General features: G+C 43.4%; 1 protein-coding gene across 1 annotated transcript in view; it reads left to right on the plus strand.

The window, feature by feature from the left end:
• Window positions 1–2349: 2349 nt before the first annotated feature.
• PCIF1 (phosphorylated CTD interacting factor 1) overlaps window positions 2350–21821 on the plus strand; it is a 66616-nt gene continuing 47144 nt past the window's right edge. Inside the window, exons 1-3 of the mRNA XM_089673428.1 lie at window positions 2350–2453; window positions 16288–16416; window positions 19201–19325. Coding sequence (XP_089529554.1) covers window positions 16308–16416; window positions 19201–19325 — 234 coding nt within the window. The 5' untranslated portion in view covers window positions 2350–2453; window positions 16288–16307. The remainder of the gene's footprint in view (window positions 2454–16287; window positions 16417–19200; window positions 19326–21821) is intronic.

The raw sequence follows: 21821 nt of genomic DNA on the forward strand, positions 1-21821 counted from the left end.
AAATTTATTAGTATATTATTTTTTATGATTATTTATTAAATTATAATTTATGATTTCATGTTTCAAATTTTATCCTACCCGGGATGTTTACTAGACTCTTGTTCGTACAGATTTCAGTGAGTTATTCCTAAAAATTACAGCCTACAATAAAAAACTACATATTTCCATGCAAAAAAATGGTACTGCTTTCAGCACAAAAAATCGGAATCATACCGCCGAGGAGGTTAAAGCATGACATGTTTGGTATCTATTTACTCGTGATATAAAATTCGGTATCCAAAATTATATCTATAATAAACTGTGATATATTACCCTATATATTGACATTTAAAATGTCCCACTTTCACCCTTGAAAGTCCAAAATCATAAATAATAAACCTTTCTAGTGTCAGTGAAAATATTTTTTAAAAAGTCCAAAACAATTATTCATCCAAGTTCTGATTCATAATCCCTGTGTATTTCCAAGAATGACGTATACCTCCAAAGGAAAATAAAAAACTGAATAGTGTATTATCCTCAATATAAGTGATATGTTATAGAAATGTGTATATAGAAGTGTACACAGAGTGTGTCACTATATCACGTGTTGTTCACAAATTTTTAGTTTTTTTGGTTTCCACGGAAAAAGTTTTTGTGGATTATATTTAAATTTGATATAATCACTGTTATACTGAGGATAATACACTATTCAGTTTTTTTTCCTTTGGAGGTATATGTCATTCTTGGAAATACACAAGCATTATGAATCAGAACTTGGATGAATAATTGTTTGGAATTTTTTTAAATATTTTCACTGACACCAGAAAGGTTTATTATCTATTTACTCGGCCTAACATCATATTTTATAAAAAAAAAAAAAAAGGCCTATTATACAGTTCTTGTGGTATAAAACACATTTTTTTTTAAAATTGCATTTGAAAAACTGCTGCGCAAATGTTACGCGAGATGTAAAATTGAAACAGCAACCAATTTATTCTCCAAGGTTTCTGCTTAACCACCTCCCGTCCGGACGTTGTATATAAACGGCCGGACGGTGGCAGTGCAGGGGCGGGTAGCCGTTTATAAATGGCCTCCCTGCACCCTGCTTGTGCGCACTCCCTGGGAGCGTGCAGCACCGCGAAACGGTGCCTACTGTGTCCTCCGGGCACAGTGGAACACCGATCGTCGTACGGGACCTCTGCGAGGTCCCGATCATGTAATCACTGATTGGCCAATCAGTGATCACATGCAGAGTAGTAAGCAAGATGTCACTTCTGATATCATCGCTTACTACGTGTGAAATCTGTCAATGATCACAGAGGTCACATGGTACAAGGCTATTCACAACAGCCTTGTACCATGTGACAAGCTGTGACCAATCACAGCTCACACAGTAGTTCTCAATGGCTGTAAGAATGCAGCCAGAGAGAAGGAGAAATGATTGCTTTTACAGCCTTTATGGGTGTAAAAGCAATCAGTGTAAAAAAAAAAAAAAAATCACCCCCCCCACAATTAGTACAGTGTCACTATGGTGACACTGAACTGCTAGGGTGACAGTATGTAAAAAAAAAAAAATATTATAACAAAAATAAAAATGTAAAAAAAGTTTAAAAATTATAATTTTTGGTTATAAACTAATTTGAGGTTTTTTTTTACTAAAAAGATAACAGAATACATTTTGGCCAAGATTTATGATGAAATATTATTTATTTACAAAAGGTTATAAGAAAAACACTTTTTTTTCAAAATTTTTGGACTTTTTCATTTACATAGCTAAAAATAAATAAATACCACCAAAATAAACCAAATGAATAAATACCATCAAAATAAAGCTTTGTCTAAAAAAAAGGCTAAAATATTAATTTGGGTACAGTGTTGCATGACCGCGTGATTGTCAAAGTGTGATAGCATTGAAAGCTGAAAATTTGCCTGGACAGGAAAGGGGTAATAAAGTGTCCGTACTTGAAGTGGTTAAAATATATATTATATTTTGGTGTTCTAAGTAATTTTCTAGCAAAAAAAAAAAAAGATTGTATGTGTGAAGTAATATCAGAATTGCCCTGACTGGCAAATGGTCAAAAAACATAGAAAACGCTAGAACAGCCTCCATATTGCTGTCTTTGCTCATGCCATTTATGACTAAGTCGTAAAAAGTGATAAAAATGTCACCTCTCTATCCAAATCAAAAAAGTCTCGCCATTCTATTTCCTCTTTGAACTCCGAAGTTTACTAAGGAATCCTCACGCTCTGCCTGCAGTTACACAGAAACTCGCTGCCATTCCCTCAGTGAGCACTCCCCTGCCACAACAAAGATGGCGGCCTGAGCGCCCCGTACAGTTCACTCGGCCGAGCATGCGTACTAAGGAGGGCCGGGGCTGGAATACAAGATGGCGGCCCCGGCGGGGAGGGAGAGGCGGAGGCGGGATAGCAGCGAACGGACAGGAGTCAGTGACGGAGATTGCCTCGGCCCCCAGGTGAGGCTCCCGGGGCGTCCCACGCTCTGACACCAGCACCGTCCGGCGCCGCAAACCCCCGAGCACCCGCAGAACCCGGCCCAAGCGGCCAGCGCGCCCCCAACACCCCACAAAATCACCGCAAAGGTGCCTCCCCCCTCCGAGCCGCCAGCGCAGCCCTCAGCGCCATCTTGGAACCGCCCGGGGAGCGCGCTCAATGTGGCGCGAGCACGATAAGAAAAAGGCGGCTGGCTGCCTGAGCGCGCCAAAATGTGAGGGAAGCGGAGAATAATCAGAATTACAATAAAAGACGAAGAAATAAAATAATGTCCAGCTTAGGGCGGCGTACACGGCTTCACAGGCGGCCATGGCTGTGTGTGGTTTGGCTTTGTGGAGCGATGGGGGTGCGCTTATACCATAGACACAACCGGGCACCTATAGAGCTCTCATGGCCGCCTGTTTACATCTCAGTGTTCGCCTCACTGTTTAGGCGGGAAGACGGGGCGCCGTGAGGTGATCAGTGAGATGATGCTGCTGCTGGTGGCCGCGTTTGTCAATATACGCAGCATTGTGTGCATGGAGGAGTGGTCTGTGCCTGTATGGCTGGAGCCCCGTTTATTATTATTATGTGCCTGAGCCGCCATGGAGTCCGCCTGATTACAAATTCTCCTACACACCTCAGTCACCGTCCTGTCCTACTCCACTATGAATTACTCTTCACACACCTCCATCACCTCCCTTCCTTCTACTACCAATTACACTCCGTTGCATCATTTGAAATCCGAGGCAGAGCAATTCAATTAGGCTGCTCACCAGAAAAACATTTGCATGTATAGTATAGACCACAAACGACTGTAAAGAAAAATGGAAGAAATAATACGTGCATTCTTCATGAATAAACCGGTGATATGATAATTGTCATACAAGGTCAGAACATGCAAAGTTCTAGCATCTCTTCTGTCATTTGGAGAGACGGTCCCTCATTCCTTTTAGACTTCCCTCTTTAGAGAGCCCGTTCCTCAAATACTAAGCCTGTCCCTGATGGTTCTCATTTGGAGATGCTGCCTCCTTTTCCCTCAGATGTCCTGCCTTTGGAGAGACTGTCACTCTTTCCTTTCTCAGGTGTCCTGCATTTGGAGAGACTCTCCTCATTTCTTCTCCGAAGTCCTTCATTTGAAGAGAGTGTCCCTCATTTCTCTTTTAATCTTCAGTTGGAGAGTCTTTCTCTTGTTCCTACTCAGATATCCCTTATTTGGAGAGATTGTCCATCATTTGTTCTCAGAAGTCCTTCATTTGGAGTGACTATGCCTCATTTCTCTTCTAATCTTCATATGAAGAGACATTCCCTTCTTCCTCTTCAGATATCCCTCATTTGGAGAAACATTCCCCTCATTTCACCGCAGCTGTACCTCATTTCTCCTCAAATGTCCTTAATTGCTCTTCAGATGTCTTTCATTTGGAAAGACTGTCCCTTGTTCCACCTCAGATGTCCATAAATTAGAAAGACTGCCTTGTTCAACCTTGCATGTTCCTCATTTGCAGAGACTGTCCCTTGTTCCACCTCAGATGTCCCCGGTGTTCCTAATTTCTTCTCAGATGGCCTTCATTTGGAGAGGCTGTCCCGCCTTCCATCTCAAATGTCCCTCAATTGAGGAGACTGTTTCTTCTTCCACCCCAGATGTCCCTGATTTGGAGAGACTGTCCCTCGCAATCTACCTCCCCACCCCCGTCACCCCTTTTTCTCCCCCCTCCTCTGCCCTCACAACCGCACTGCCCTCCACCTCTCCCGAGGCCCCGCCCACCGTAACCCCCCCTGCACTGCACTCCCTCATCCCTGTCACTACTGAGGAAGTCGTCAAGGTCCTCTCAGAAGCCCGCTTCGCTACCTGCCCCCTGGACCCTATCCCCCCTCAACTCCTCCGGTCACCCCCCTCTTCCCTCATCCACTCCCTCACCCACATCTTCAATCTCTCCCTCTCTACTGGCGCATTCCCCTCCCCCCTAAAGCACGCACATATCACCCCCATCCTCAAAAAGCCCTCACTGGATCCCGCGGACCCCAACAACCTCAGACCCATCTCCCTGCTGCCACTTACCTCCAAGCTCCTTGAGCGCATAGTCTATGATTGCTTAAGCGCCCACCTTATTGACAATAACCTCCTTGACCCATTACAGTCCGGCTTCCGTCCCCTACACTCCACCGAAACTGCCCTCCTCAAAATCACTAACGACCTACTAAACGCCAAAGCCAAGGGCGACTACTCTGTCGTCCTTCTCCTAGACCTCTCTGCGGCCTTCGACACAGTCGACCACCCCCTCCTCCTTAATAAACTACTCTCCCTTGGCATCAGAGATACCGCTCTCTCCTGGTTCTCATCCTACCTATCCCGACGCTCCTTCAGCGTCACCTACAATGGCGCCACCTCCCCCTCTCTGTTGGAGTCCCTCAAGGCTCTGTCCTTGGACCCCTTCTCTTCTCCATCTACACCTCCTCCCTGGGCACACTCATACACTCCCATGGCTTCAATTATCACCTCTATGCTGACGACACCCAAATTTACCTCTCCACCCCTCTCCTCACCCCCACTATCTCCGCCCGCATCACTCACCTCCTAAACGACATCTCAGACTGGATGTCGCTCCATTTCCTCAAGCTTAACCTCTCCAAAACCGAACTCCTCGTCTTTCCCCCTGCCCACACCCCCCCCCAGCCTATCCATCACCAACACCACTATCACTCCCGCCCCGCAAGCCAAAGTCCTTGGCGTCATTCTTGACTCGAACCTCTCCTTCCTCCCTCATGTCAAATCACTTGCAAACACCTGCAGGCTCCATCTCCGCAATATTGCCAAGATACGTGCCTTCCTCACCCCAGACACCACCAAACTTCTTGTACACTCCCTCAACATCTCACACCTTGAATACTGCAACTCTCTTCTCACTGGCCTACCCAAGTGCAGGCTCTCCCCGCTCCAGATCATCCTGAACTCAGCGGCCAGACTCATCCACCTCACCACCCGCTCCACCTCTGCCACCCCCCTCTTCCTCTCCCTCCACTGGCTCCCGATTGTCCAACGCATCAAATGTAAACTTCTAATCCTGACCTACAAAGCCGTTCATAACACTGCCCCTGTCTACCTCACCAACCTGATCCCCAAGTACCACCCTACCCGTACCCTTCGCTCCTCACAGGACCTCCTTCTATCCTGCTCCCTGGTCTCCTCCTCCCATGCACGACTGCAGGACTTCTCCAGGTCCTCCCCTATCCTCTGGAACTCACTGCCCCAATCCATCCGACTGTCGCCTTCCCTCCCCACATTCAGGCGCTCCCTCAAAACCCATCTTTTCAGGGAAGCCTACCCCACCCTCACCTAACGGCCTTTCTCCCTCATTCCTCCCACCACTTCATCCCCCTCAGCCACTTCATTCCCCTCAGCCACTTCCTATTGTTCCACTACCCCCTCCCTCCTAGATTGTAAGCTTGAAAGAGTAGGGCCCTCTTACCCCTTGTACGCTGTCTGTCTTTGTTGTACTGTGACATGTATTGTCCCCCCTGTTGTACAGCGCTGAGCAAACCCTTTGGCGCTATATAAACTCGATGTAATAAATAATAAATAATAATAAATTTCACATGTTCATCACGTCCCTCATTCCTCCTTAGATATCCTTCATTTGGAGACACTCTCCCTTGTTCCTTCTCAGATGTCCCTCAGTTCTCCTTAGATGTCCCTCATTTGGAGAGACTGTCTCTTGTTTCTCCTCAGATGTCCCTCATTTGGAGAGACTGTCTCATTTCTCCTCACGTGTCCCTCATTCCTCCTCGGATGTCCTTCATTTGGAGAGACTCTTCCTCGTTCATCCTCAGATGTCCCTCATTCCTCCTTAGATGTCCTTCATGTGGAGAGACTGCCTATTGTTTCTCTCCAGATGTCCCTCATTTGGAGAGACTGTCTCTTGTTTCTCTTCAGATGTCCCTGATTTGGAGAGGCTGTCCCTCATTCCTCCTCAGATGTTGCTCATTCCTCCTTAGATGTCATTCACCTGGAGAAGACTGTCTCTTGTTTCTTCTCAGATGTCCCTCATTTGGAGAGACTGTCTCTCGTTTCTTCTCACATGTCCCTCATTCCTTCTCATATGTCCTTCATTTGGAGAGACTCTTCCTCGTTCCTCCTCAGATGTCCCTCATTCCTCCTTAGATGTCCTTCATGTGGGGAGACTGTCTCTTGTTTCTCTTCAGATATCCCTCATTTGAAGAGACTGTCTCTTGTTTCTCTCCAGTTGTCCCTCATTTGGAGAGACTGTCTCTTGTTTCTCTCCAGATGTCCCTCATTTGGAGAGACTGTCTCTTGTTTCTCTCCAGATGTCCCTCATTTGGAGAGACTGTCTCTTGTTTCTCTCCAGATGTCCCTCATTTGGAGAGACTGTCCCTCGTTCCTCCTCAGATGTCCTTCATTTGGAGAGACTGTCCCTCGTTCCTCCTCAGATGTCCTTCATTTGGAGAGATTCTCCCTCATTCCTCCTCAGATGTCTCTCATTCCTCCTTAGATAATGTCATTCACGTGGAGAAGACTGTCTCTTGTTTCTCCTCACATGTCCCTCATCTTTGTTCTGCCTCAGATGTGTTTCATTCCTCATTAATGTCCTTCATTTGGAGAGACTGTCCCTCATTCCTCCTCACATGTCTCCTTTATAGCAATGGTTTAGAGATCTGTATGAATAACTGTACTAATTGCAGAATGATTTATATTGCATTAAACTTTATATCTGTACTTCTGGTTATTGCTTTGGTTATTTGGAATGCTAATGTACAGGAAAAGTAGTGGGGAGAACTGTCCAGCGGGTTCCAGGTTGGATTCACATTACCTTCCACTTCCATTGAATTTGGGATAGGTTCACACTTGAGTGTAGACTTTCTCAGGGTTTTGAAGTATTTTTCCATTTTTTTGTCTGTTGCATGTGCTGCTGCATGTGCTATTGTGCTGCATTTTTATGCTGCATGTTCCATTTTCACCCCAGGTTTTTTTTGCAACGGGAGTCAAAATACACATTTTTTTTCTTGCGCGTCAGGACATCAAACTGCAGTATTTTCCATTTTCACCAAGCACGCATCACCACAACTGAGATCATTGGACTTGTTATTGCACTGGGCCAACACAGCTCAACACACATCAGGGTTGATTTTCAAATAAACTGTGCAATTTGCAGTTGCTCCAGAGCTTAGTAAATGAGCAGAAGCTCTGCTGACTTCCATCATCCAATCATATACATGCAAAACTGGTGTTTAAGTTTTCCTTGCATGTGATTGGATATTCTTTGCAAAGTGAATCTTTACCCCATTTATTAAGCTCTGGAGCAACTGCTCTTGCAGAGTGTCACTTACACTTTGCAAAGTTCACAGTCTATTTGTCTTTAGTAAATCAACCCCATGGCATTCATTACTATGCTTTAGTTGTAGTCTGGCTGACTTTTAGCAAGTGTATGCTTTGCCTAAAGCCTGGTACACACGGCCAAATATAAGCTGATGTAGTAGATACCGGCCAACATTCGGCCCGTGTGTACAGGTCCTTGTTTGATAGAAGCCGATCTCACAACCGGCTTCTGTAGAATGAGAATGCTGGAAAAATAGCAAGCGATCAGCGCTGTCAGCCAGTGGCTGCAAGCTCTGACCGGTGTGTTCTGGGGGGGAGCAGTTCTCCTGTCAGATCACTATAGCACAGCAGGGAAATCGCTGTACTAACGTTGAATAGTTAGCACAGAGACCTCTTTTTTCGTTCTCACCCCGCTGCATGTTGGATGCACCTAGGATAGTGTGCATTGATAACCTTTTCTACAACTATACCAAAGGTTTTTTTTTTTCTTCAAACATGTCTGTACTTACCTGCTCTGCAGAGTGGCTTTGCACAGAGAAGCCCGGATCCTCTTCGTGGGCCCCCTGCAGGCTCTTCTGGCTCCTCCTTTCTGTTGGATGCGCCCAAAGCAAGCAGTTTCCTATGGGGGAAACTGCTGCTCCATGTGTCCATTCACACGGAGCCGCGGTTTGGCCTCGTCCCCTCATCGGCTGACTGGCTGCAATTGACAGCAGCGGGAGCCAATGGCTCCTGCTTGCTGTCTCAGCCAATGAGGAGGCAGAGACCAAGGACAGACGAGGCTCTCGTGCACATTGCTGGATCTCGATGGGGCTCAAGTAAGTATTGAGAGGGATGGGGGCACTGCTGCACACAGGTTTTTTTTTACCTTCGTGCACAGAATGCATGAAGGTAAAAAACCTTGAGCCTTTACAACCACTTTAACCCCTTGGCGCCAGCGTCTGCCGGCCCCTTAAGGGTTTCAGGAGGCGGTGCGGGGTTTTAGGGTCATGAGACCGCCGTGATTTGCCGTAGCGGCGTTCACATGATCGGGAAAGGTCCCGATCGAAGAGGAGATCGGGACCCTTCCGGACATGTGTGCTGGGAGCGCGCCCTCAGCATGTTTTTTTTTTAATTGCACAAGAATGTGCGGCCACTCAGCGTATAGGTCCAGACTCCGGGAGGTGGCACATTTGTGTAGGGCTGGCGTGAAGAGGTTAATGAGTTGAGTTGGTGTGAAATTTTATTTACACTTTCCATTGATGTATTTTTCTTTCCTTAAAGCTATATTAACCACTTGACGCCGAGCGCACGCAAATATGTGGCCTCTTGGCGTCTGGGCTTTGAGGCCGAGCTGCTGTATATTTGGTTGCAATTAAAAAATATATATGTGCTGAGAGCTCCAAGCACATATGTCCGTGACTCACGGAAAGGTCCCGATCTCCCCTTTCGATCGGGACCTTTTCTGATCATATGACGGTGGTCACATGACCCTAAAACCCCACCTGCCTCCCGGCTTCTGAAACTTAAAGGGCCGGGAGGCGTTGGCGCTAAGTGGTTAAAACCCAAAAGCAGACAGTAACAGTAGGTCTGTTCTTTTTCAACAGAACTGCAGATGTAGCAGTTAGAAGGTTGAGAAAAACTATTTACCACTGACAGGTGCTTACAATGATCAGATTTTCTGTAAAAGCTTTATTCCAAAAGGAACAAAACTTGCAAAAAATGCTTAAAGCAGAATCACACTTTATCTGAGCACCACAAACCAAAAACGATTTCATTCATTTTTAATATTCAACACAAGCGCCCCCATCCATCCGTGCTTCCATGCCTTATTGTGAACTGAGACTATTGGGAAAATTTTGGCTCGTTATTGATATGGGCCTGGGTTGAACAATGCAGCCCAATACACGTTGGGGTGTATCTATTAAAAACAACTTTGCTGTGTGAATGTTTTAGCATTTGCGCAAAACGTTACAAATAATGCTGTAATGTTTGAAATATGTCTGAAATGTCTTCCTCTGTTTCTTGCATTTCGCAGGGCGAATGTAGCATTCCCTAACATTAGTTCCTAATAAAAAATAGCCTTAGGGCCAGTTCACACTACATGCGTTTCAGTTGCTTTTTTTATGCATCCAAAACGCACAGAAAGTAGGTTATATGCTTGTCAGTGTCATAGTTCACATCAGTGTTTGCAGTTCCAGATGCAGGAAAAAAAAGTAGAACATGCTGCATTTTTTCTGCACACAAATGTACTGGAACATAGTAAAACGCATCAAAAACGCACTGGAACGCACATTTCCGTATTTGAAGAAAAAGAGGGGAAAAAATGAGCTGGACTGTATAAAAAATGCACTGTAACACATCAAAAATGCATTTGCAAAAACGCATCTGGACTGCGTTTCTATAGTGTAAACCAGCCCTTAAAGTGTTCACCTTTTTAGAAAGAATGAAAATGTGAACACTCTACACCTACAGTCCCTGAAACTGACATTTCACACATTATAAACATTACGGATATTATTATTATTATCTGTGGCTTTTGCATGAATGCCGAGGCATTAACACTGCAATTTGTTTAAAATAGAACTCAATGTGTGAATGGGCCCTTACTTCTCTATGCTTGAGGTGTCTCTTTCTCATCTCAGAAAGTTTACAGGTATGCATCACCGTCCCATACATAAACCTTAATTACTATGAATTACACAGTGTCATCATTTGAAAAGAGAAGCTGAGCCATTGAATTAGATTACTAAACAGTAAAACATTTACATGCATAGTATGAGATTTTCAGCAAAGTATAAATCACAAATATTTGTAAGTAATAAAATTGGATATATAATATGCATTAATAAATAAGCCTGTGTTATGTAAATTCTTATGTCATACGAGGTCATCTCACATGTCAAGTTATATCATTGCTTCTAACCATCCCTAATTTGGAGAGACTACCCCTAGTATCTCCTCAGATGTCCCTCATTTATCTCTGGTGTAAAGATCTGTATGAATAAACATACTGAAAAACTGAATATTGAAATATGTTGTAAGCTCACCACTCATACTATAATGTGATTGTACAATCTCCTTTAGATATACCAACAAATATGTAGTGTAAGGTCCTTGATTAGATACAAATTGTATATATTAGGTAGGCTCTCATAGTACATAGTTTTGGTAGATCTGAAGTTGGTTTTATAGAAATTGTTGGGTCAGATTTCAATGCGTATGTTGAGCCTTAATGAATAAGCCTGTTCTATGTTAACTATTTTACACAAGATCATACAGAATTCATCCTCAGTCTATATGGAATCAATTCCCTCATTCCCTAATTCTTCAAATATCCATTTTTTATGTCTCGTATAGAGATCTGTATGCATGAAGGTACAATTTAACTGCAGTTTGCACTAAAAGTTTTATCCACCCTAGAGATTATTGTATTAGTTAGTCTTACACACTAAAATAAAGAAAACGTTTAAGGGTTTAAGTGACCATGAATATGATTACTGGTCTTTCTGTTCAGTTTTAATGGAAGAGATCTTTCTGACAAGTTTCAGGGAAGATGTCTTTCTGACCAGTTTCATGGAGGAGGCCTTTCTGACTAGTGTAATGGAAGAGGTCTTTCTGGACCAGATCCATTAAAAGGAGTCTTTCTGACCAGTTCTACAAAAGACGTCTTTATGACCAAATTCAGGAAAGAGATCTTTTTGAGCAGTTTCCGAGAAGGTCTTTCTGACCAAAATTCAGGGAAGAGATCTTTTTGAGTAACTTCCGAGACGTGGTCTTCCTGACCATTTTCATGGAAGAGACCTTTCTGACCAGTTCTACGAAAGAGGTCTTGCTGACCAATTTCATAAAAGTGTTCTTTCTGACAAGTTTCTTGGAGCAGGCTTTTTTGACCAAATACACTAAAGAGGTCTTTCTGATGAGTTTCATGGAAGAGGTCTTTTTTTACCAGTTTCATGGAAAGAGGTCTTTCTGACGAGCTTCATGGAAAAGGTCTTTTTGACGAGTTTCATGGAAGAGGTCTTTCTGACCAGTTTCATGGAAGAGGTCTTTCTGACCAGTTTCATGGAAGAGGTCTTTCTGACCAGTTTCATGGAAGAGGTCTTTCTGACCAGTTTCATGGAAGAGGTCTTTCTGACCAGTTTCATGGAAGAGGTCTTTCTGACCAGTTTCATGGAAGAGGTCTTTCTGACCAGTTTCATGGAAGAGGTCTTTCTGACCAGTTTCATGGAAGAGGTCTTTCTGACCAGTTTCATGGAAGAGGTCTTTCTGACCAGTTTCATGGAAGAGGTCTTTCTGACCAGTTTCATGGAAGAGGTCTTTCTGACCAGTTTCATGGAAGAGGTCTTTCTGACCAGTTTCATGGAAGAGGTCTTTCTGACCAGTTTCATGGAAGAGGTCTTTCTGACCAGTTTCATGGAAGAGGTCTTTCTGACAAGTTTCATGGAAGAGGCCTTCCTGACCAGCTTCATGAAAGAGGCCTTCCTGACCAGCTTCATGAAAGAGGCCTTCCTGACCAGCTTCATGAAAGAGGCCTTCCTGACCAGCTTCATGAAAGAGGCCTTCCTGACCAGCTTCATGAAAGAGGCCTTCCTGACCAGCTTCATGAAAGAGGCCTTCCTGACCAGCTTCATGAAAGAGGCCTTCCTGACCAGCTTCACGAAAGAGGCCTTCCTGACCAGCTTCACGAAAGAGGCCTTTCTGACCAGCTTCACGGAAGAGGTCTTTCTGACCAGCTTCACGGAAGAGGTCTTTCTGACCAGCTTCACGGAAGAGGTCTTTCTGACCAGCTTCACGGAAGAGGCCTTTCTGACCAGTTTCACGGAAGAGGCCTTGCTGACCAGCTTCACGGAAGAGGCCTTTCTGACCAGCTTCACGGAAGAGGCCTTTCTGACCAGTTTCACGGAAGAGGCCTTTCTGACCAGTTTCACGGAAGAGGCCTTTCTGACCAGTTTCACGGAAGAGGCCTTTCTGACCAGTTTCACGGAAGAGGCCTTTCTGACCAGTTTCACGGAAGAGGCCTTTCTGACCAGTTTCACGGAAGAGGCCTTTCTGACCAGTTTCACGGAAGAGGCCTTTCTGACCAGTTTCACGGAAGAGGCCTTTCTGACTAGTGTAATGAAAAAGGTCTTTCTGACCATTTTTATGAAAGAGGTCTTTCTGACCATTTTTATGAAAGAGGTCTTTCCGACCAGTCTCATGGAAGAGGTCTTACTGTCTAGTGTCATGCAAACGCATTCACTCCTGCTTTTGTCTGAGTGTTGGTCATTGACCTCAGATGACAGCTGGTTGTGCTAGTGTGATTCGAAGAGGCCTTTCTACAATTAAATGTGCATGCTTGGGTTGTGTAATCGCTGCATGTTTATGCTGTGCAAGGGAATTTTGGGTGGGTTCATAACGATTAACCTCAATTTTCAAGGCTGATCGATCTTCCTATTCTGAGAGTAATTAGTGGTCTGCTACTCAGATGAACTTGATATTTTTATCCAGTGTATTATATTTATATACAACCACCTTTACCCAACATATAGTACATGTTTTCAGGCTAATTTCTAAAGCGAAGGAGTGCGCAGACATATAGAAATCAAACAGACCATCTCACCTTTGTCAAATAAATAAAAAATATTGTTAGGTTACCAAAGGTGAGTAGTGAAAACTACTATGACAATACACACTAATTACACTTGCCTGACTGTTCAGTGTCCTCTAGCATCTTATAGGCTACAAATTGTCACACTGTCATCTTCTCTTTGATTTCTCAGCAGGGAGAAGCTAAATAGGCTGCATATTTACAACCCACTCAGTTAACTTTTTATTTGATGTGTGTATCCCAAGTTTTTTTGATCTGTGTATCCCAAGTTTATTTCTAACAACTTTTCATATGACATATACTTGTATTTTCACACAGAGGTGTAGGAGAATAACACTTTGATTCCATCGCTACATTCCCTTGGAACACTTTAAATGTTATTTATGAGATGTAAAGAATTGAATGAAGAACAACCCTAAAGCAGTGTTCAGTAAAGCAGCTAATTTATTTAAATTGTCACACGTTACTTATAAAATATGACTTTCATCTCCTGAGAGAGTGTTACAGCAGCACGATAAATAAGGAGTGATATCTGATTCCAATGTTTGTAGTACATAATTATAGAATGTTCTACTTAACAATAGGTAGGAGCACCTTTTAATTAAAGCACATTTCATTTTCTGCAAATTATATTTTTCTGTAAAGCCTTTACATGTGAAGGTCATCAGTATGGTATGCTTGGCAGCGGAAATAATTTTTCATATATACACAGTGAGCAGGTGAAGTCACTGTTTTACATATATACCAAATTTACATATACTGGTATTTTTACAGTGAATTCAAAGAATCAACAAACTTAAAGTGGAACAAAAACATTAAAAATAAGTACCTATACTGTTTAAAGGCCTGGTTCACATATGTGCGGCTGTGTGGGCCACTATTTGCGCAGGCATGAGAGCTCATTTATTTGAATGGACTCCCGTGCCCCGGGACACGCAGGGAAGAAATCCCTGCACTTCTTTGGAAATTGCAGCCCGCATGGGAACCGAGGTTCCCATCACGGTTGCAATTTCCAGTGCGAGCGGCGTGCCATTAGAATTAATGGCACCCACCTGTGGGTCCTGCATTCTTTTGGGTGGTGCGGCTTCAGGTATTTGTGCGGGTCCCACAGTGGCACCACCCACACAGATGTGAACCATGCCTAAGGCCAAGTCTCGTCCTGCTCTGCACGTGCTCAATTGCTCTCTATTCTCAGCATTATGCCTAAAACCAAAGCCATCTTTAAGATTTACTGTTGCTAAAGGGGGAAGAAAGCAGGAATGACACAGATTGTGTGGGGGATACACAGATTAGGGAGGGAGGAAGACAAGGAGGAGAGGTGACAGGACAAAGGTTGCTGCTAGAGAGACACAAAAGAGTTAAACCTACATGGCTAGTGTCTTATCTCCCTAATAGTCTCTCCTTTTTCCCTCATGGTCAGCCTTTGAACCTCAGCACTGTAAAGCTTCTGTCAGCCTTCCTTTCTAACTGAGCCAAGACATGTAATCAAGTCTGGAAATGCACACATTTTAATTGAAGAAAGTGAAATAATAGTTTTTGAGACCAAGGAGAGGGTGAGAGTTTCCAATAAGGAAATGCTTGCTCCGGGCTTCAACAAAATGGCAGCCTCCAGCAAGAAGAAGCAGGAGCAATTCTGGAGGCAATTTACAGCTCACAATAATTTGGCAGCATAATTAATAATATGGAATGCATGTTCTTTTGTTAAACACGTCTGGACTGCACACTACAGTTTTACTGCGGCAAGGTGGCCCCACTGTACCAGACCACATATATGTACATTATCCGGCACTTCCGGGTAGGGGGCATGTGCACGCTCACATGCAACCTGACCTGTACTGTCATTCATTACAGCACAAATTGGTCAGCAGGTCCCAGCCAATGATTTATGGCCGGGACCTGATGATTGACGTAGTGAATGACAATACATAGCCCTGTGTTGACAACAACACAGGGCTCTGTACAGACAGCAGTGATATGGCTGCAAAGCAGGGAGATAAAACCGTCAAATTGCTTAGTAAAACAGCACATATTACACAGTTAACTATCTGATTGCCCCTAAAATGTTAACCTTTTCCCAGCCAGTGTTATTAGTACAGTGACAGTGTATAGTATCAGCACTGATCACTGTATTAGTGACACTGGAGATGTCAGTGTCATTTAGTCAGTTCCCACCTAGTGTCAGTTAGTGTCAGATTGCCCTACACACTATTACAGTCCAACTATAAGTCACCGATCACCGCCTATTACAGTCCAACTATAAGTCACCGATCACCGCCATTACTAGTATAAAAAAAATAAATAAAAATTCCAGTATATATACACCATAGTTTGTAGACGCTATAACTTTCGCACAAACCAACTAATATACACTTCGGATATAATATAACATTGGGATTTGTTTTTACAGAAGACGTTGCAGAATAAATTTTATCCTACATTTATGAAGAAATTTGATTTTTCAAATTTTTTTGGGGGTTTTGTATTGGATATGTTTTTAAAAGAAAATAAAAAATATCTGTGCTTTTTTTTTTTTTCAAAATGTTTTGTTTGCTCCCTTTTACATAAAAAATAAAAAACCCAGTGGTGATCAAATATAGTCAAAAGAAAGCTCTATTTGTGTGAAAAAAAATTATTTAAATCTTATGTTACAGTGTTGCTTGATCGTTCAATTGCTAGTTAAAGTAAAGCAGTGCAGAATAGCAAACAATGCCCTGGTCGTCAAGGGGGTAAAATCTTCCAAAGCTCAAGTGGTTAAAGAACATTAATTGCTATCAAACTGCTAATAGAAATGGAACTGCATGTTCATGTTACATTCTGGTCATATCTGTCTCATGTGCACATGTCCTGTTTGCATTTGAGCCCTCATATTACAGATCTAGACACATCTGTTTCATAGTTACGTACCCTTCTGTATTTACAGTTTACCCTCTTCTTGCCAACATGGCCCGCGATAACCATGGAAGTCCACAAGAGGACGCCGCCTTGGTCAGCTTGTCTCCAAGTACCTCCAGCTCACCTCGACCTCCCCGTCCTGTCTCTGACCTGCCAGGTAATTAAATTCCTTCTGACAATGGTTCATATATGGTTTGTTGAGGTTGAGTATACCATATAAAGCCAGATTTCTAAACTTTAAATTTGCCTCTGAAGTACAAGTTACCCCAGCACCCATAGCTTCAAGCTGTTGTTTATTTGTAGGGATTGTCACTTGTGGAACCAATCCTTCTGTCCACTTTTTCTTCTTCAGTTCCCTCTTTCTGGTCCAGTATATAGAACTGAAAAAATGTGCTATTTAAAGTGATTCTAAAGACTTAAGTTTAAAAAATAAAAATAACAAACGTCATACTTAACTGCTCCTTGCAGTGGTTTTGCACAGAGCAGCCTGGATCCTCCTCTTCTCGGTCCCCCAGCCCTGTTGAGTTTAAAGCTGAACTCCAGGTATGATCCTAATTGCATAATTACTTTGGTCCAGCTCGGACCATTGTATGTATGCATATTCATACATGAAAGACCACCGGGGAAGCTGACAATCCTTGCCCCTTCCTCAGCTTGCTATGGAGCACCCAAGCATGCGCACTCCCCAGCCATTGCTCTGAGTCCATTCACACATGGAGTCGTGGCTTGGCCCCATCACCTCTCTCTTATTGGCCCACTGGCTGTGATTGATAGAAGCGGGAGCCAATGGCTCCTGCTGCTGTCTCAGCCACTGAGGAGAGGGAGTCCTGGGAAAGCTGACACTCCAGTGCACATCGCTGGATTGAGAGGGGGCTTAGGTGAGTATTATGGGGGCTGGGGGGGATGCTGCACAGAGAAAGTTTTTTATCCTCATGCATAGAATACATAGAAAAAAACCCTGAGCCTTTACAACCACTTCAGGTGACACTGTTATCACTAAAATATCACTAAAAGCACTTCCCTGTGAAAGAAGAGATATACCTACCTCTCTGGTAGTCTTTATGTTCTCTCTTAGCTTTGTTTAACCACAACAGCCTTTCTCAGCATTCAACACTAACAGGATTGTCCAATGTCTTTGTTCCCCATTGTACTTTGTGACATGACATAGTAGTAATGTGGGGTCATCGGATGAAGTCACAGTATACAGTGGGGGAGGGGGGGCACAGGCATCCAACACTCCTGGAAGTGGCAAATGCTGATAGTTGTGACAGAGGCTGTAATGATTCTACAGGAAGCACATAGCAGAGAGGGATGTTGAATGTTAGTATAAGAATACCTCTTATTTTGCAGAGATGCTATTAGCTTTTTCTTTTTGAAGAGGATAGTTCTACATTAACCTAAAAAAGTGGTCTGCTGCACTAATGCAGGCCATAGACGTGGAGAAAACCGGACGTTTTTTTTTTTTGGAAAAACGAAAAATCGGTCGTTCAATCAGCCGTTGTTACCACCATTGGTAAAAAAAAAAGTCGGCTGATTTTCGTCCCGTCTATAGCCGGCAATTATATAGAATATGCAGAAGAAGAAGAAATAGAATATGAATAAATAGAAGAAATAGAATATGAAGAAGAAGAAGAAAAAGGTGCAACATTGTATCTATTTGTATCCATTTCGGATACAGATGTTTCTATTCGGATACAAATAGATACAATGTTGCTATACTTTTTAATGTCAAATATAATATCGGACTGAAATTCTTTTTTCTCTTCCTCTTCTTCATATTCTATTTCTTCTTTTTCTTCTTCATATTCTATTTCTTCTTCTTTATATTCTATTGCTTCTTTTTATTCATATTCTATTTCTGCTTCTTATTCATATTCTATGTTTTTCCTTTTCTTCTTCTCCTTCTTCTTTCATGTCACTGCTCATGCGCATTTTTTAAAATTGGAAAAAGATCGGCAGATTTGTCCATCATTGCCGCAAAAATCGTCAGAACGACAAATTTGGGTGATTTTCCAGCAGGACCGATAATCGAAAAGGGCAAAAATCACTAAAAACGGCCGACCGATTACCGCACAAACGATCTGAAAATCGGCCGATTTTTTTTTTTTGGACGATTTGCGGACGTTTTTCATCCCAACTATGGCCCGTATTAGTCTTTCATTCTACTTCTAAATGATCACATTTGTTATTTTAAAAATCAGTATAAAGGAGAAGCAGTAGTGGAAAAAAGCCCTTTTGAGTTTAAAGCTGAACTCCAGGTATGATCCTAATTGCATAATTACTTTGGTCCAGCTCGGACCATTGTATGTATGCATATTTCATACATGAAAGACCACCGGGGAAGCTGACAATCATTGTAGTAGCCGGCACACCTGTGACACTCACTGTAGCAGTTAATGAATACAAAGCATTCTCTGATTGGATGGGGTGGAGATCATGATTTCACCACCCTTCTGTCCCACCTTCACCAGTCAGACAACACTTTGTATTCATTGAAAAAAAATTTAAAGCGCACTGTAAATAGCAGTGCTGTCGCACAAGCAACCCCCTGTGGTCAGTATGCAATGGGACAGCCACTCAGCACAGAACCCAAAAGATCATGGCTATCATTGTAGTAGCGCCAACTACTACAGTGACTGCCAACTTCCCCAGCAATCTCTCAGGTATGAGATATACATACTTACATTGGTCCAAGCTGGATCAATGCAAATATGCACTAAAGTTTAAGTATGCACCTAAGATCGGTTCAGCCAATTATTTTTTGCATATATATTCTTCAAGGTTTCTTTAAATGGGGGTATTGTAGGGATGTGTCCTTTGCCTGCTTATATTCTTTATAAGAAATGCCCCTTGTTCTCATATCATAACTTTGGGTGGTTGGCTGCACCTATTGGTCAGATTCAGAGTTAATAAGTGGTGATCAATATTTTGTTTTCCCCAGATGAACTTGTACAGGCTGGATGGGAGAAGTGCTGGAGTAAGAGGGAGAGTCGTCCTTATTATTTTAATCGTTTTACCAATCAGTCACTTTGGGAGATGCCTGTCCTTGGCCAGCATGATGTCATTGTAAGTACCATTACCAACATCATAACACAATGCTGAATATTTTGAATTGCCTGTTGCTTTAGTTTATTTCATTGCAAAATAGGTATGTACAGTAATACCTCGGTTTACGAATTGAATTCGTTCTGCAGAACTTTTTGTATAGCAAAAAATTAGTAAACCGAAACACCGTTTCCCATAGGAATGCACTGAAAACCAATTAATCTGTTCCGGAGGTCAGAAAAACAGTAAGCGCTACTAAAATTCCGCATGAGTTATTTTATTAAGTCATGAGGTATTTTAGTAGTGACATCCATGTGTTAGTGTTTCAGCTGTCAGTGGGGTTCCCCACTGACAGCTGAATGTAAAAGAATTGCCAGCAATTAAAAAAATTATTTAAAAAGCGGCGTGGGATTCCCCAACCCATCCATGCCAAGCCCTTCAGGTCTGGTATGGATTTTGAGGGGAACTCCCATGCCAAAATTTAAAAAAAAAATGGCGTGGGGGTCCCCCTCCCAAAATCCACACCAGACCCTTATCCGAGCATGCAGCCTGGCAGGTTAGGAAAGGGGGGGATGGACGAGCGAGCGCCCCCTCCTGAACCATACCAGGCCACATGCCTTCAACATGGGGGGGTGCTTTGGGGCAGGGGGGGCTCCCCCCCCAAAGCACAAAGCACATTGTCCCCATGTTGATGAGGACAAGGGCCTCTTCCCCACAACCCTGGGCTGTGGTTGTGGGGGTCTGTGGTTGTGGGCTTATCGGAATCTGGAAGCCTCCAGATCCAGGCGCCCCCTATGTCAGTGCGTATGAAAAAAAAGTTCCGCACTTGACGCTGGCTCCCGCCGTCTGCCTGCTCCAGTGGTTTGGCAGTTCTTAAGTATGTCAGGGGCGGGGTCACCCGGGGACATCATCCGAGTGACCCCGCCCCATGTGACATCATTGATGTCACGTGGGGTGGGGTCACATGCAAGATGTCCCCGGGTGGCCCCGCCCCTTACGTATTTAAGAACTGTCAAACCACTAGAGCAGGCAGACGGCGGGAGCCAGCGTCGAGTGCGGAACTTTTTTTTTTCTTCTTTTTTCGGGTCGGCGGCAGCGGCGGGCATTGTGATTAACGTTGGATCTACTGCAGGGGATATTCTTTTAGATTTTTCTTTTAATAAAGCACTTGTCAAAGACCGTGTCCTGTCTTTTTTCACACTATACTTTTTGTTTTTTTGTAAATGAGTATGGGGTACCATGTACCGCATACTCATTCACATGGGGGGGCCCTTATTAAAGGGGGCTTCCAGATTCTGATAAGCCCCCTGCCCACAGACCCCCACAGCCCAGGGTTGTGGGGAAGAGGCCCTTGTCCCCATCAACATGGGGACAAGGTGCTTTGGGGGGGAGCCCCCCCTCTGCCCCAAAGCACCCCCCCATGTTGAGGGCTTGTGATGCCTGGTATGGTTCAGGAGGTGGGGGCGCTCGCTCCCCCCCCCCTTTCCTGACCTGCTGCGCTGCATGCTCGGATAAGGGTCTGGTATGGATTTTGGGGGGGGGGCCCCCACGCCATTATTTTTTTAAATTTTGGCGTGGGAGTTCCCCTCAAAATCCATACCAGGCCCGAAGGGCTTGGTATGGATGGGAGGGGGAACCCCACTCTGTTTTTTTTATTTTTTATGGTGCTGGTTTTTAAATGTAATTACTGCTTTTTTTTTTTTTTTTTCTTCAGCTCAGAAATTCAGCTGTCACTTTTCCCCCAGCTAAAAGAGAGAAAGTTTTCTTTTAGTTTATTTCCCCAGGTTAAAGGAAACAATGTTTCCTTTTAGTGTCTTAAAAGAAACAGTTTCCTGTAACTCCAGAAGGTGACAGCTAATCTTGTGAGATGTAGCGAAAAAAATCAGCACAGACATACACTTCGTATTGTGTAAAAAATTCGTAAACCGAGGCATTATTTTCAATGGATTTTCATTCGTAAACTGAAAATTACATAAACCAAGGTACCACTGTACAGTATTTTTCTTGTATTTATCTTCACAGAATGCTGTTTCTGTATGAGCCAACACTGTCAAACGATTAGGGCTTTCATTCAATATCTTTATTTTGATTTTTAAAAAGCTCCACCCGTTTGTATAGTCTGGTAAACTTTCTAAGGTGATCATGCATAGCCTGATAATTAAATGTACTGGACCTTACAACTGAGGGCTTTGTGTGTGGAATGCATCAAGGCCCCTTACTTGGCTACTTCTGTGCACCTGTTTATATCAATGAATTTCAGTCTGGCAGTGAGCAGCACGGGAGCTGCTTTGTAGATTTTTTGTAGCCATAGGCTAATTTTTAATAGTGCAGCTGATCTGAAAATAGCTTGTGTTCATTAGTCCTTATAGGAGTTCAGAGCAATAATCAATGCTGTGGAAAAGCTTGTTGCTGCTCTTAGAGATCATATACAGGAGATTACCCAATGCCGGTTGTTCTTTTTCTTTAGAGAAAGGGGAATAAATCTTTATTCATGAACGTACCACATTGTTCTATTGG

This window comes from Staurois parvus, unplaced genomic scaffold (assembly GCF_062004578.1).
Source record: "Staurois parvus isolate SC_StPar_1 unplaced genomic scaffold, SC_StPar_1.0 ptg000137l, whole genome shotgun sequence".
Taxonomy (NCBI): Eukaryota; Metazoa; Chordata; class Amphibia; order Anura; family Ranidae; genus Staurois; species Staurois parvus.